General features: G+C 42.6%; 1 protein-coding gene across 3 annotated transcripts; it reads right to left on the bottom strand.

Annotated features, from left to right (window-relative positions):
- Positions 1–6,723: 6,723 nt before the first annotated feature.
- Positions 6,724–16,472, bottom strand: FYTTD1 (forty-two-three domain containing 1). Of its 3 annotated transcripts, none has more exons than XM_069973477.1 (9): positions 16,244–16,472; positions 14,040–14,165; positions 13,846–13,949; positions 12,637–12,743; positions 10,911–11,007; positions 9,605–9,666; positions 8,675–8,743; positions 8,440–8,557; positions 6,724–7,796 (listed from the first exon to the last, which is right to left on the bottom strand). In XM_069973477.1, exons 1-9 carry the CDS (start codon positions 16,296–16,298, stop codon positions 7,701–7,703), a joined length of 834 nt encoding a protein of 277 aa, XP_069829578.1. In that variant the 5' UTR covers positions 16,299–16,472; the 3' UTR covers positions 6,724–7,700. The 3 variants fall into 3 exon arrangements, with proteins under 3 accessions (XP_069829578.1, XP_069829579.1, XP_069829577.1); XM_069973478.1 differs by having other exon boundaries at positions 8,440–8,560; positions 12,652–12,743; XM_069973476.1 differs by having other exon boundaries at positions 8,440–8,560; positions 16,244–16,471.
- Between the last annotated feature and the right edge of the window lie 469 nt (positions 16,473–16,941).

Raw genomic sequence — 16,941 nt, 5'->3', positions numbered from 1 at the left:
AACGATTTAACGATAATCTGAACGATAATCGTCTTGTGGAATAGGGCCCTTAGACATTCCCCATATGGATTGTTTCAGATGACAAGTGGTGGGTGACACGATGTAGCCATTAGAATGGAATTAACAGCACAATCCTTTCTATATGGTACGATTTGTACACAATTATTGTTATTGTCAGCCACCAAATGTACATCTAAAAAGGGAACTTCATTACCTCCAAAAAATGGTGTAAATGTCAGACCATATTCATTAAGGTACTCTGCAAATAACCTGAAAGAATCCTCAGAACCCTTCCACACTAGGACCAAGACGTCTAAGTAACAAATAGAGATAAGCGAACCTGGAGCATGCTCGAGTTGATCCGAACCCGATCGTTCGGCATTCGATTAGCGGTGGCTGCTGAACTTGGATAAAGCCCTAAGGCTATGTGGAAAACATGGATATAGTCATTGGCTGTATCCATGTTTTCCAGACAACCTTAGAGCTTTATTCAAGTTCAGCAGCCCCAGCTAATCAAATACCGAACGTTCGGGTTTGGATCGACTCAAACCCGAACCCGGTTCGCTCATCTCTAGAAACAAACAATCCACTGAATATGTTTCAGAAATTCATTGTTGTCCGAAAATATGTATTTTTCTTCTAAACACGACATGACAATATTTGCTAGGGGTGGTGACCCGTTCCGTGACCCGGCCGGGGTCACGGAACGGCCGGTCTCTTAGGTAGTGTGAAGATAGCCTTACATTGTTTCCTATGGGAAAATGTTGCTCAGTTCTTAAACTCAAATTTATGTTACCTGTTAAGAAATCGCTAAAGGTCCTCCATACACCTTCATTAACCAACAGCCAAACAATAGTTCAGCCATCAGTTATCTCTCCCGCCCCTCTTCCTCCCCATACACAGGAACGTTTAGATCTGCTGAGCAATCCTGTGTTCTCTATAGCTGCAGCTTCTTTCCCAGAAAAAAGGGGTTGGGTGGTGATTTTTCCTTGCGCCCAACCCCTATCTTCACCAACATTGCATGTTCTTAGGCATTGGGAGAGCCTTATACCGGTGGGTATGGATGACAAAGCTCCCCCTCTACTTCTGTATTTTTTTTTCTTTTGTATACCTGATCCTTTGTTCCATCAGGAAATAATGTGTAAATGCAAGTAGAAAAGGGGTATGGTCTGCATAGAGTGGTCTACAACTCTGTACTCTGACCCAGGTCTCCCTCACCTTCCAAATACAGATCAACTTCAGGCTGGGGCTTACATCAGTGGACAAGACTGTGCAGGTAATCTCTCCATAGCTGTAACCCCTCTCTTCCCAGATGAGAGTGCCATGTATGTGCCCACATCTGCCCTGCTCATTCCGTCATGATCCCTGCAATCTAACCTTTATCTACAAACTGTTGCTGTTTTTTTTTCTTCAGGTTTCTGCACTTACTATACTTTATACTCCACATGCTGATTTCTGTACTGAACAGTTAACTTATGTGACATATTTAGCCATTTCCAAATTTTTGTTTGTTTTACATGTTATATAGAATTTTAAAAAAATCATTATTTTTGGGGTGTGGAACCAATTGTCAGCATTCCAATTATTTCTTATGGGAAAATTTGCTTTAGTTTGAGAGTTATTTGAATTACAAGCACAGTTCCAGAACGACTTATGCTTGTAATCCAAGGCATTACTGTGTGTGTGTGTGTGTGTATATATATATATATATATATATATATATATATATATATATATATATATATATGCAAAGAGTCTGTTGTTGGTCAGCTAAACTGCTGTGGTATTGCCGTCTGTGCGCGGTAAGACCCGATGCCAGGGTCACAGCATACAAGAAAGGAAGTCCAGCACCAGATCGGCAACTTCCAATAAACAAATTGTACTTTATTGTAAATCTTCATATCAAGGACAGTAGGTATAAAAAGTTGACGCGTTTCAGCGCTTCTCGCGCCTTGTTCACAACTTAAGCATGACAAATGCAATCCCACATCTCTATTTAAGGGGTAGTATCATACATCACATGCCTAGCAATCAATTAAAAACTATGTAACACATGTTAAAAACTTAACAAGCTTGGAAAAAAGCAGTTAACTCCTAAAGGGTATATTCAGAGTGAAAGGTAAATAGATAATTTTACTCTTACATCGTATAATAAACTGAAATCACAGCTGAAGAGTCACCAACATAAATTTCATTATATATATATAATATATTGTTGTAAACTAGGGATGGTCCGAACCTGCCGAGATTCGGTTTCGATATTTCCTGTGTGAATTTTCTCTCTTTAAATCTATCCTGTAGCTTTTCTAGTTCTAATTCATATATGTCTTGCTTGCTACAGCTTCTCTTTAGCCTTAGGGCCCTATTCCACCGGACGATTATTGTTCGCATAATCGTTAACGATTAACGATCTCAAACAACCGCTATTGCGAAATACCTGAAAACGTTCACTCATTTCCATGGAACGATAATCGTTACTTATGATGGTATTTTTGATCGTTTTTTGTTCGCTATTTCTTCGCTATTGCGTTAGTCACTACTGCGAACGACCAAACGACATCTTATTCAATGCGAACGATTTGCGAATGAGCAACGATAAAAATAGGTCCAGGTCTTATAAAGTGATCAACGATCTCTCGTTCAGTCGTTAATCGTTAACCGCTATTCAAATGAACGATTATCGTTAAGATTCGAACGATTTAACGATAATCGTCTTGTGGAATAGGGCCCTTAGACATTCCCCATATGGATTGTTTCAGATGACAAGTGGTGGGTGACACGATGTAGCCATTAGAATGGAATTAACAGCACAATCCTTTCTATATGGTACGATTTGTACACAATTATTGGTATTGTCAGCCACCAAATGTACATCTAAAAAGAGAACTTCATTACCTCCAAAAAATGGTGTAAATGTCAGACCATATTCATTGTTATTAAGGTACTCTGCAAATAACCTGAAAGAATCCTCAGAGTCCTTCCACACTAGGACCAAGTCGTCTATGTAACGACTAGAGATGAGCGAACCTGGAGCATGCTCGAGTTGATCCGAACCTGATCGTTCGGCATTCGATTAGCGGTGGCTGCTGAACTTGGATAAAGCCCTAAGGCTATGTGGAAAACATGGATATAGTCATTGGCTGTATCCATGTTTTCCAGACAACCTTAGAGCGTTATCCAAGTTCAGCAGCCCCCGCTAATCAAATACCGAACGTTCGGGTTTGGATCGACTCAAACCCGAACCCGGTTCGCTCATCTCTAGAAACAAACAATCCACTGAATATGTTTCAGAAATTCATTGTTGTCCGAAAATATGTATTTTTCTTCTAAACACGACATGACAATATTTGCTAGGGGTGGTGAAAATTTGGCTGCCATACTCACTCCTTGGATCTGTAGAGAATATTCCTCAATAAACACAAAATAATTGTGGCTTAAGAGGAAATCTGTAGCCATGATAATAAATTCTATTTCCGGACCTGAGTATGAGCCATTTATATAGCCCACACAGATTCCGCAGCACTTTACATAGTTTCGCCAATTATTGCTCCCTGTCCCCATTCGGGCTCACAATCTAAATCCACCTATCTGTATGTTTTGGGTGTGGGAGGCAACCGGAGTACCCGGAGGAAACCCGCGCAAACACGGAGAGAACATACAAACTCTTTGCAGATGTTGCCCTTAGTGGGATGTTAGAGCTATTCCTTTAGGAATGGAAGGGTATAAAGCTACCACATCCATTGTAGCTAGTTTCCACCCTTCACACCACCCAAAATTCTTTATAATGTTCAATACATGCTTATTGTCTTTCACGTGAGAGGGGGTCACTCTCACCAAGGGTTACAGGTAATGATCCACCCATGAGCCTAAACATTCTCCCATGCAGCCGATCCCGGCTACTATGGGTCTCATCGGAGGGGGGAAAAAAATCCCCTTATGCACTTTTGGTAGAGAATGGTATGTCGGGGTGATAGGATCATCTACCAGCAGAAATTCTGCCATTTTTTGATTGATCACTCCCATAGCCACACCATCCTCTACCAATCGTTTAAGTTTAAATTGAAAAATCTTGGTAGGATCTGACTAGGAACGAGAGACCCAGAGGGTTTAAATTCCAGACATGATTTAATTTTGACATATTAAGGTATTTTTTGGAATGGGTTTACAACAATATATTATATATATATATATATATAATGAAATTTATGTTCGTGACACTTCAGCTATGAGTTCAGTTTATTATACGATGTAAGAGTAAAATTATCTATTTACCTTTCACTCTGAATATACCCTTTAAGAATTAACTGTTTTTTTTCCAAGCTTGTTAAGTTTTTAACATGTGTTACATAGTTTTTATTTGATTGCTAGGCATGTGATGTATGATACTACCCCTAAAATAAAGATGTGGGATTGCATTTGTCATGCTTAAGTTGTGAACAAGGCGTGAGAAGCGCTGAAACGCGTCAACTTTTATACCTACTTTCCTTGATGTGAAGATTTATAATAAAGTACAATTTGTTTATTGGAAGTTGCCAGTCTGGTGCTGGACTTTCTTATATATATATATTTTACCACAATGTGGTTATAACTATGTGCATTAGGGAGGACCTCATGCTTTACATTAAATGAGCAGACACACTACAGTTAAGATAAGGTGAAGTTGCAGTTTATATTTTGTGATATAGAAAGAGGTATATACCACCCATGATTTTTATTTATGACAATACTGGGGATGTTTACTTGACACTGACGTTTTATCATACTTTTGTAATTTTTAGGCCATGTTCTCACACACGCACAGTATTTTTGCTTAGTATTTTGAATATTTTTCAACCCAAACCAGGAGTAGATTAAAAACACAGAAAGGCTATGTTAACCCTTTCACGACCTGGGGTCATTGATGCCTCAATGCTCAGGTCGTGTTTGGACATCAGCTTATGGGATCATAATGATTTCATAAGCTGATGTCTGTCCCCTCTCCTCTGTCCCTTGCCTTGTCCCTTGGGAGAATCCTCTGTCAGGAGTCCTACAGATGCTGCGGTTATGCTGACCGCAGTTTCTATTGGGTTAACTCTCAGCAGAGCATGGTGCTTGTTCCAGTAAAAAGTGATCTTTTATCATCTTTGGACTGTGCTATATGGGTGGGGTGAACCACCACTTAGCCCCGCCCAGAACACCACAGTTGCCCCCACCCCCTCCAAGGCCATTGGAATGGGCAGACCGAGAGGGGGTGTGGCCTAGACATTTAGGCTGGCCTCTTCCACTGGCCGTCGAGGGGCGGGGCTAGGTGGCTCTTCAGCCGTGAAGCCCCGCCCAGATAGCACAATCCACAGATAAAAGATCACTTTTTACTGAAACAAGCACCATGACGAATGATATAAAATAAGGTATGAAAACTGCAAAATTTACCCTTTACACCTGTGTAGAGAACTCAAATAATGCAAAAGGAGGCGACAGTGTCACTTTAAATGAGGGCAGCATTAAAGGACAACTCCGGCAAGACGGAAAAAAAAAAAAACACAGACACACGCCTGCGACTCCGTCACCTCCGGCTTCCAGGTCTGTGTGAAGTAAATGGGAGAGAAAAGGCTGCGGGTGCGCATGCGCATCGGCAGCCTTTTCATTGGCTTGAGCGCATCACATGGCTTCCAGCAAGCTTAGCCAATAAGGGCTGAGCAAGGTGGGAGCCATGTGATGCGGTCCAGCCAATGAAAAGCAGCAGCCTTTTCATGTCCCATTCACTACAGCAGAAGACGCCGAAGAGGATGAAGACCAGGCCCGTCCCCTGTTGTGACGACATCATCACAAAATAGCGCCCGGAGGAAGAAGACGGGGTCGACCGTAATTGGGAACCTCCGTCCATGGACTCCGCGCCGAATCCCTCATGCTATGTCTTTAAATGGGAGGGCTTGTGCGCCTCCGCTCAAACAACTGAAGAGAGGCGTGGAGAGCGGAAGCCCACAAGCTCTCCCATTCAAAGACATAGCTGGAGGGATTTGGCGTGGAGTCATCGGACGGAGATTCCCGGCGCTGAACCCGTAGTGTGAATGCTGCTTTACACATCATTTTGGGAAGCACAGATCTACATGAGAAGTCTTAAACTATGCTTAGATTGCAAACCACATTTACTTAATGACACACTCTACAGATGACCACTTCGGGCCAGCATGCAGCCTAACATTGGCCTCATACCACTACCACTGAAGCTAGTCATTAGTTGAAGGACAGTAAACAAAGGCAACAGAGCCGGCAAGAAAGGCACCACACAGGTGATAATGTATCTAAAGTGGTTGCTCACAAAAAAGAAAAAAAAAAATTGTAATTTACTTCTATAAACAAATCTCAAGTCTTCCAGTACTTATCAGCTGCTGTATTTCCTGCAAGAAGTGGTATTTTTTTCCAGTCTGGGGTGCAGGAGAGGTTTTCTATGGGAATTTACTACCGCTCTGGACAGCTCCTGACATGGACAGAGGTGGCACCGGAGAGCACTGTGTCACACTGGAAAAAATACATCACTTCCTGCAGGACATACAGAAGTTTGTTAGTACTTGAAGACTGGAGATTTTTTTTTTATAGCAGTAAATTACAACGCTCAGGCACCAGTTGATTTGAAAGAAAATGATGAACAACCCCTTTCATCACCAAAGCAGGATTTCCTTTTTTTTAATCTTAGACAATCGCTTTAAAGCTTATCAATATAACCATTACAATAGGAACAAACAGTTGTGCAGAACTGTTTATTATGAAAAAAGGTAAGATATACAATATTGTTTTATCAACATAATTTAACTGTAGCAAAAAAAAATGCCATTTCACCAAAACAAACAAGCCTTATGGTCTGTATGCTCGGCAAGATCCCAACCAATACAACCTAACCAACCTAAATATTGAACCGTTAACAAAACATTAATTTCCCAAAATGCTACTAAGCAACACTTCACAGTGCGTCTCTTGGCAAAAATTCTTGCCGACAGTCTATAGCTAGACAAGCAAAAGGTTGCTTCTTCATCTAACCCGACAGGGGTCGTAATACTTTAAGCTCAGAAATTGTTGCTGATAAATTCTTAGAAAATGTTGAAAACGAAGCCAAGTCTACTGACAGAAAGCCAATGAGAGACGGGGGGGGAGGGGGGTAGATCTTCCATCGTACAAGGGCAACTCTTCGTAACGAGACCTCAGCAGGCGATCTTCTGCTGAAACTTGATACTTGTGGAATAAGGTAAATCTTCATTCTGAAGGACTTTGATGTTTAATAATTATACAAGTTGTATAGCATACATAAAACTGTACAAAAAAAAAAAAAAGAACATTGTAGGAAAACATCAAGAATCCGCTTTATAATATGGAAACCATCTCCTCCAGCAAAATAAAAAAATGCTGACTATGTATCTGTATTCGGTACAGTACTTTAACTCTGGCCGCGGTTTGCAAAAAAAGTGACTGAAGAATCCCCCAGATGACACTTCACTTTTCCAGGCTTATAAATTCTTTTATCCATATTTCACAGTACAAACAATACGAATTTTTTAGTTTTTTTTTTCCACTTTAGAGCTCTTAAAAATAAACCAAACAAATATGAAGAGCCGTGGCCTGGGTGCAGAAGACGTCGCATCTTTGTCTCTGCGGTTAAAGTCAAGGTAAAAACTAAAAACTAAAAAGGAACGTAAACAGAGCACTGCCCCCTGGGTAAGGGACAGATCTCATCCCACAGTCACAAATCTGCTTCCTTTGCTCAGCGGCTGAGACAGTCTTTGTTCTTTCAGGATCTTGAAGCGCTCATTAAGTGTGATTCCAGTCTGGTAAAGAGAGTAAAACTCAATGACGACAAGTATAAATCCTTAATGTTAAAGTGTCACTGTCGTATTTTATTTATTTATTAATTTTTTTTGCAGAAATCAATAGTACAGGCGATTTTAAGAAACTTTGTAATTGGGTTTATTAGGCAAATATGCCATTATCTGCATTCAAAGAGACTTTTCCCAGCCCCCCCCCCCCCATTCACAGCTCATTGTCAGGAAATCTCGACTCTTTTACATAAGTCGAGCCCTGTGTAACCTATGGAGAGAGGGGGAGGAAGATTAGTCGCCAGTTGGAGCAGTGTGAAAGCCGGTATTCAGAGGTCAGAAAGGTGAGTGCTGACTTCAGAGGAGATAGTCCGGTGATGTAGCTGTAAATTAACTCTTTGTTGTCCTGTTTTGGTGCCTCATCTCCCTCCACTCTCCATAAAAAACTATGAAGACAGGGGGGAGAGCTGCAAACTTCTTTTTCATGATAAAAATGCATTTTTCTGCTAATAAACCCAATTACAAAGTTTCTTAAAATCCCCTGTAATATTGATTTCTGCAAAAAAAAAAAAATTAAAGACAGGTACACTTTAATGTCAGAAATAAAATCAATTCAGGAGAGGAAAGAAAAAGCTTCTATATAGAAAATAGTTACCTGTTTAGCAACACTGTTTATATCAAAGTCTAGAGGGACACCCTTGGGAACCTTTGCTTCTGCACCCTCCTTTTTCAACAAGAAAGGCAATGGGGGTCTCGGCAACATTGTTCCCATACTGCTGCACAACATAAAGCACAAAACAATAAAGCAGTAGACAATAAATCCGGCCACAGAAATGACAGAACAAAGAGGTAACATACCACTACTATCGGTTTACTAAAACCTAATTTACCTTGGTACAGCAGAAGGATTACCAAAGGAAACAGTGAGAAGGCCACTTCTGTTCATAGAAGTCCTCCACCTAAGAATATAAAGGAATTCATAAAACTATTACATCAACTATTACATCAATAACCAGAAACTACTACATTTGCACAGCAGAGAGAGACAAAACCATGAACAAACCTCAAAATGTATTGCTAAGCTTGAAGGGACAGATTCACATGTAAGAGATGAGCAAATTTACAGTAATAACCTTGTTATCTCTGCAATCCGCTCATCAGCCGGCTTCCTTTTAACTCCCTGCCGCTCCTCCCTGGGTGCTGGGAAACCTGGATCTAGTCCAGGGAAACTTCTCCTAGTTTCTCAGAACTGGGTCCAGCTTTTCCCAGCACCTAGGAAGGAGCGGCACCCAGAGCAGCACTAAGTTGAAAGGCAGCCGGCTGATGAGTGGATTGCAGAGATAAAGCGCTTCACTTCATTATTAGGCCTCGTTCACATGTTCAGTGATTTTTATGGGCTGCAAAACCTTTGCAATCTTTTCTCAGTGATCCATGGAAAATCATTCGTATTTGCATCCGAAATTGCATCCATTTGCATATACATAAAATGTGAACAGTATTAGATTCACGTTTTTCACGCACATCACAGATGTGAAAACACGGATCCCATAGACTTATATTGCTAATCCGTACTGCAATCACAATCCGCACTAGGACATGTCCTATTATGTTGCGGTATGGATTGCAGATCCGCATTAGAGCAGACTGTTTGAATAGCCCAACAGAAACCAATGGGCAAAAGGTTGATCGGTGATTGCAGATCCACAATAAAGGACAACTTTACAGGATGTGTGAATACGGCCTTACTGTAAATTTGCTCATCTATAATCAGGTCATATCTGAGAAAGGCAATTCTTGGAAAAGCCAGTAATTATACTCACGCATTACTTCTGTTCATGTCCTGAATGTCTTCATGATGATCACCCTCCATTCTTGCCTGCACCTAAAACAGAAGAAATAACGCTGCTTAATGCCTCATGTTCTGGAAAGTTGGAAGCACTGTACACTAGTCTAATGTTCCTTATTTTCTAGGTGGTGTTCCCCAAGCAGTAGAAAAGCATTTCTATGCAATTCTATCCCCCCTGGATGCACTTAAAAGCTGATGCCTGGAAACACATTACTAGCTGGTAGTCCCCAAAATCAGAAATTTGGGCAAACAAGGATTGGGACAGGTCACACTTAAAGGGAACCAATTGCTGCTAAAATGCCCAGAAGCTATACTTCTGCACGGCTTTCAAACATGTAACTGACACCTATGAGCTTTGCACATACCGCCTAAAAAGAAGTTTGTAAACGTCCTGTGCTATGTGTAAATTACCCTCAACAAATCATGTGGGAGTTCTACAGCGCCAAACTGTTTACGGATTGTTTTTGTTTAACCCAAGCCTTGCTGGGAAGTGCTTTCAAACTATTATACACTCTTCTGAAACTTTAGTTTCAATAACGGCCTCTTTATCATTAGGAATACCCCTGGACAGGATTTCTCCATTTCATCACTTGTCTGAACACTGCACACGTGCTGAATTGTTAAAGCGTTAAACGTTATGATTAGCAGAAATCCTACCTAGGGGCATTCCTAATGATGAAGAGGGCGGGGGGAAGCGACTAGAGATGAGCGAACCTGGAGCATGCTCGAGACCATCCGAACCCGAACAATCGGCATTTGATTAGCGGTGGCTGCTGAACTTGGATAAAGCCCTAAGGCTATGTGGAAAACATGGATATAGTCAGAAAGGAGTCACAGGCCTAGGGCATGGGTACTCTAGGCCACGCAATTTTTAAAGTTGTTTCTTTAGAACAATAACTGCATAACCTGTCGAACGGACCCCAGTACAAATATTGAATTAAAAGCAGCTATCCGAAGGTACAAGCATTTTTAAATTTATTTATTTTTTGGCCGGGGGGGGGGGGGGGGGAGGGGGTGTTCCTGCAACTCTCCTATAAGTCCTGGTATATCCACACAGTTTAAAAAGTCATTTGAATGCTGCTGTCAGTTTTCACAGTGGCATTTTAATAGTTAATTAGCTGGAATGGGCGATAGCTGCCGTGAGCCCTCTCTGTACCCCCTTAGCGGTACCATGACGAACCAGGAATGTCACGAGTTAAGAAGTAAAATAAGATTGAAAAAAACTAAAACAAATATAATGATGACTTTTAGATTCTTCTTATTATTCCAAATAAAATTACCTTCAAGCCTCTCCTAAGGAAATATGTGCTTTGCCGAGTGTCTCTCTGCTGCCTCATTCTCAGTCCACTTCTAAAAGTATTTCCATGAGAATAATTGCTGAAAAGATAAGTTACTAGATTACACAATTTGAAGATCAACTCTCATTCTGGCCAGTGAGTGAGTGTATATACACATGCTCCCTGCAGTCTCTGTTAGCCCTTGTGTTTCCCATCCTCTCCATTCCTGCTATAATGTGCCTGCACTCACACTCAGCTATACACACTGCTGCTATAATGTGCCTTCACTCACACTAAGCTATTCACACTGCTGTATAGAAAAGTTTCTGTCTCTGTCCTCCTGCACAGCTCTGTGATTCTCACCTCCTGATTGGTCCATGCTGAACACACACCCCTTCCCCACTGCTGTCATATGACCACACAGACCTCTGACAGCAGCCCTGCTTCTCTATTCTAGCCTGTTGTACTACGCTACTGCATTATGTAAATCTGCAGCTCCATCCTGTATCTACAAACTGCTGCTGTTTTTTCAGGTTTATGCAGTTACTATACATTATACTCCACATGCTGATTGCTATACTGTACAGTAACTTATATCACATATCCAGCTGTTTCTCATTGTTTGTTTCATCTGTTCTACATGTTATTTAGAATAAGAAATAATTATTTTTGGGGTGTGGAACCAATTGTCTGCATTTCAGTGATTCCTTATGGGAAAATTTGCTTTTGTCTAAGAGTGGATTTGGATTACAAGAACGGTCCCAGAACAAATTCTGCTCGTAATCCAAGGCACCACTGTATTTATTTGAATTTTTTTAACGTTATTTATTAGCCAAAACCAGAAGTGGAATTGACAAAGAAAAAGATATATTTTAGATCTACTCCTCATTTTTGCTAAACATACTGTGTGTGAACCCAGCATACACATACAAGCAAGTAAAAATTTTACAAAATGACATTGCCCATCATTTGAAATTTATATGCTAATAATCATTTGGGAAGTAAATATGGCTGATTGTTAGCCACTTCACTTCTACCATAAAAAAGCCCAACTAGTTGCAGCTAGACCACCACTAGAATTGCATATGAGCCACAACTGTAGACACGGCTATGAAAAAAACTCTCTCAGAATTCATCAGGCAAAGTCTTCCTCCCTACGATAAATAATGACATACCTTTCATTTTTGTAGTTAGCAAAACCATCAGTTTATCAAAGACGCTACCTGTGCCGGAGATCGACGAACCTCTCCTGGGCAGTCCAGCGTCTCATCGGAGAGGCTCGGAGATGCTTGGCTGCCGATAGAGCTTTGGGAAAAAGAGAGAGGCGCCGGAAGTTCCCGAAGCCTCTCTCATTCTCCCGAAGCTCTGCCAGCAGCCGAGCGTCTCTGAGCCTCTCCGATGAGACACTCGGCTGCCCAGGAAAGGTTCGTCGATCTCAGTCTCCAGCGCAGATAGTGTACGTCACACTGCCTGCGCAGGGAACAGTACGGGAAGCGCTCCGATGCCGGGAACGAGCCCCGGTTTAGTTAAATGTTTTTTTTTTTTTTTTTTTTATAGTGGTCGCCCCAAATGGTGGAGATGGGGCCATTTTTTAGCCCCCCCACCGTATGGGGCGACCATACTCAGCGTATAAGACGACCCCCAACTCCTAAGAAGTTTTTTGGGGGGGTTAAAAAGTCGTCTTATACGCCAGAAAATACGGTAATTATAAGTCCAAAATTGAACTTACCTATTAAAGGGATACCTGTGCAGTGTCGGTGAAGACTTGTTTGCCAAATCCATGGGTCCTGAAAAGTTCATTCTGCTTCTGAAAGGTGGCCGCTGAGGTGCTGAATTCTACAAAAAAAAAAAAAAAAAAAAAAAAAAAAAAGATATGAAGTGGGACCAGCAAAGAGACACAAATCAACGTCAACTTGACAGCTGTTTTTTAGTTTATAAATTCTCAATGGTACAAGACATCAGGCTGGTATCTAGCAGAGAAATATGTTGGGAGCTCATCTGACGGACACAAACAGAATGAAGCAGAGCAAATTCCTATTTATTTGCTGTTAAATGGCGGCCATTAACTACATTTCAACAGTGTGTGAACATAGCCCTTCTGTGTTTTCAACCCACTCCTAGTTTTGGTTGAAAAACACTGAGTAAAATACTAAGCAAAAATACTGTGTGGGAACATAGCCTAAGGGTGCGTTGACACGTACAGGATCTGCAGCAGATTTGATACTGTAGATTTGCTTTGAATCTGTAACTTCTGCTGCAAATCCTGTACGTGTGAATGCACTCTAAGGCATCTTTCACACATCTGTTTGTTTTTAAGGATGAAAATCTGGGTGCACTAATTTTTATCCGCAATCCGCTTGGTGATGTCATAAAAAATGGATCCGTGATACGGATGGTTTTGCGGATTGCAATGTATTCTTTGCAAATTTTGCACTCTCCATGGAATTCTATGGGGGTGTCCAGTCCGTAATTATGGACTGTATTACAACATGTCCTATTCTTTGCGGATTACGAATGGGCAAATTAGCTGGATGTACAAATAGCACCAAAGAAAATAATGGGTTGTAATTAGAGATGAGTCAACTGGGTTCGGGTTCGAGTCCATCCAAACCCGATTGTTCGGTATTTGATTAGTGACGGTTGCTGAACTTGGATAAAGCTCTAAGGTTGTCTGGAAAACATGGATACAGCCAATGACTATATCCATGTTTTCCACATAGACTTAGGGCTTTATCCAACTTCAGCAGCCACCGCTAATCAAATGCCGAAAGTTCGGGTTCGGATGGATTCAAGGTTCTCTCAGCCTTAGTTATAATTGACTCCATACTTCCTGGTTCCTAAAAACAGATGAAAAATACTGAAGTGTGAATAAGTACTTAAACTATAAGGGAGGTGAACATTTTTTCCTATTTTGTTTTGTTGTTGTTGTTACCCTTACATGAAGTGAACGATTCAAAGGACTAACTCCACTCCAAGAGGACATCCTACGCAACGCTGTCTTGGCACCATATGGGCGCTTGTGCACTCCCATGTTACCAGCACCTACAAAAAAAAAACAAAAACAAAACAATGACGACCAATGAAATCCTACAACCATTTATACAATCAACGTACCACCACAATTTTACGTACCAGTCTGGCGTCGAGCACCCCACTTCCCTCTGTTGCTTCTAAATTTTGGGAAAAAATTTGTTTGTGCGCCTCCATTATACAACGCTTGGTTTTGCTGTTCTTGCTTATTTAACTTGATAATGTCATCTGCGGGAAAGAAGTGGTTAAAATGGATAAGAATCAACATTTCCCCCTTGGGATAAAGCAATTTAATTTGGAATAAACCCCTAATGTAAAACACTTTGGAAGTACCCCAGAGTATGCTGACAGGTTGGATTTTACTAAGCCAATCCTTGGTTCCTCCAGATATAGGGGCTGCTAAACATGTCTAGTGTCACTTACCTAACTTTCCCTACTGAAAACAAATGACGCCCATACAGAATTAGGCAACACCACAGTGTGAGGTATTACTTACAGACATGACACTGGTCTCACAGCAGGAAGGGGCTGAACCTGAGGAGTCCTGCTTCAAGGAGCAAGATGAATGACCAGCAATGGGGGACGCCTGGGACAGACAGGCGGCGGACTACAGGATGATGCCCTATAACGCTCCGCAAAGGGTCGCAAAGAAGTCTTCTAACCGCTAATAATAAACACCAGATTCACGCACTGATGAGCGTGCATTTTGGAGGGCATGATATCACACAATATGTGTCGCAAACTACAAACAATGCACGACCATTGTTTTAATGGGAATACACACCCCAGTTCACACTGTGATAGTTCTTGAATAAGCCGTACAAATACACCAGAATAAGTGACACGGCTCTTAATCCATGCGACTTCCTGGGGAACGTGCGTCAGAGATGCAGGAGACCGACTAGCCTCACTGCATGGGTCTGATGCATCCATGACTGCCAATAAAGGGGGATTCCACCCAAACATAATATGTTGCCCCCAATGGTGAGACCAACAATTCCTTTCGTATGTGTTATTATCTATTCAGTCTCCTTTTCCCAGTTCTTTGCTGCTGCTTTTTGCTGAAGACACAAAAATCTGTGTGTGAGCCTTTTTCTCTGTCTCCCCCTCCCTTCTGAGACAGCTGACATAAACAAGTCCCTGACTGGCTTTATCTGCAACATTTTAGCTTCTTTGTAACGCTGGGAGGGTTATTCTGAGGTCAAGTTGCTGATGAACTCGCTGTGATAACCCTCCCAGCGTTACAGAGAAGCTACAATGTTGCAGAGTGTGGAAACTGATGGTGACCCAGCCATGTCCCCTGATTCCTGACAGGACCGTACACACTTGTGTACAAGCAGCAGGACCGTACACATAAATAGCAGGGGGAGATTCTTACAAGCCGCCCAGTCCTGTAGTGTGGGGACTTCCCCTCACATGTAGCATCAATGGGCAATGTGCCATACAGGAGCTTGGGAAAGCTGGATGCAATTCCAAGGAAAGGGGGCTGAACAGAGTATGTAACAACTTGACAGAATCCCTAAACCCTCCCTGACAGACGGGGACAGTCAGCTCTCCCTTACACACAACACGGGGACAGTCAGCTCTCCCTTACAAACACAACACGGGGACAGTCAGCTCTCCCTTACAAACACACACACACACGGGGACAGTCAGCTCTCCCTTACACACACACACGGGGACAGTCAGCTCTCCCTTACACACAACACGGGGACAGTCAGCTCTCCCTTACACACAACACGGGGACAGTCAGCTCTCCCTTACACACAACACGGGGACAGTCAGCTCTCCCTTACACACAACACGGGGACAGTCAGCTCTCCCTTACACACAACACGGGGACAGTCAGCTCTCCCTTACACACAACACGGGGACAGTCAGCTCTCCCTTACACACACACACAGTCAGCTCTCCCTTACACACACAGGGACAGTCAGCTCTCCCTTACACACACAGGGACAGTCAGCTCTCCCTTACACACACAGGGACAGTCAGCTCTCCCTTACACACACGGGGACAGTCAGCTCTCCCTTACACACATGGGGACAGTCAGCTCTCCCTTACACACAACACGGGGACAGTCAGCTCTCCCTTACACACACAGAGACAGTCAGCTCTCCCTTACACACACACACAGTCAGCTCTCCCTTACACACACACACACACACACACACACACACACACACACACACACAGGGACAGTCAGCCCTCCCTTACACACACAGTCAGCTCTCCCTTACACACACACAGGGACAGGCAGCTCTCCCTCACACTAGAGCTCAGTTACTCGGTGACAGGTTCCTTACCAAGCGACATATCAATCTTGTCAATGTCCATCATGTCGGATGTAGACGGCACCATCTTGGTCACCGCCAATACAACGCCTCCGGTAAAGGTCTATAGCGCCCCGTGTGCCTCTCAGCAGGCGATGAAAGTAAGTAGCTAACGATCCGTGACTAGGCCAGAGCAGCGCTCACAGAGGAACCTGCAGATCAGCTGACGTCCGGGCGTGACGTCACAGCGCTACGCTTCGGCCATCTTTGGAGAGGCAAGGAGCTGAGGTCACGTGGGGCACGTCGCTCTGCGGGAGGCGGGGACGCTGCGTGCAGTGTTACCTAGTGAGGGGAGCTTGGTCGGTTTCGCTTTGTACTCGGTCTCCTCTAAACAGCAATATTCTACAAACCTCCTATGGTCACAGTTGTCAAACTCACTCAGGCCCTCCCAGCTGTTACAAAACTACAATTCCCATCATGCCTAGACAGCCAAAGCTTTAGCTATCCAGGCATGATGGGAATTGTAGTTTTTCAACAGTTGGAGGGCCTGACTGAGTTTGACAACTGTGTGGTGAAACCCTTCCCCTCTTTGACATGGCTCCATTGAGTTGTGTCTCAATGGCCTATATGTGTCTATACAATGTATTACCGTATCTGTGCCGTTCTGCCTCACTGGTAGCTTATTGAAATCCATGAAGTGATGCCCTCTGTGCCAATTCACATTGTCTCCT

Source organism: Dendropsophus ebraccatus, chromosome 6 (assembly GCF_027789765.1).
Source record: "Dendropsophus ebraccatus isolate aDenEbr1 chromosome 6, aDenEbr1.pat, whole genome shotgun sequence".
Classification (NCBI taxonomy): Eukaryota; Metazoa; Chordata; class Amphibia; order Anura; family Hylidae; genus Dendropsophus; species Dendropsophus ebraccatus.
This window is presented reverse-complemented; position numbering and strand designations above follow the sequence as displayed.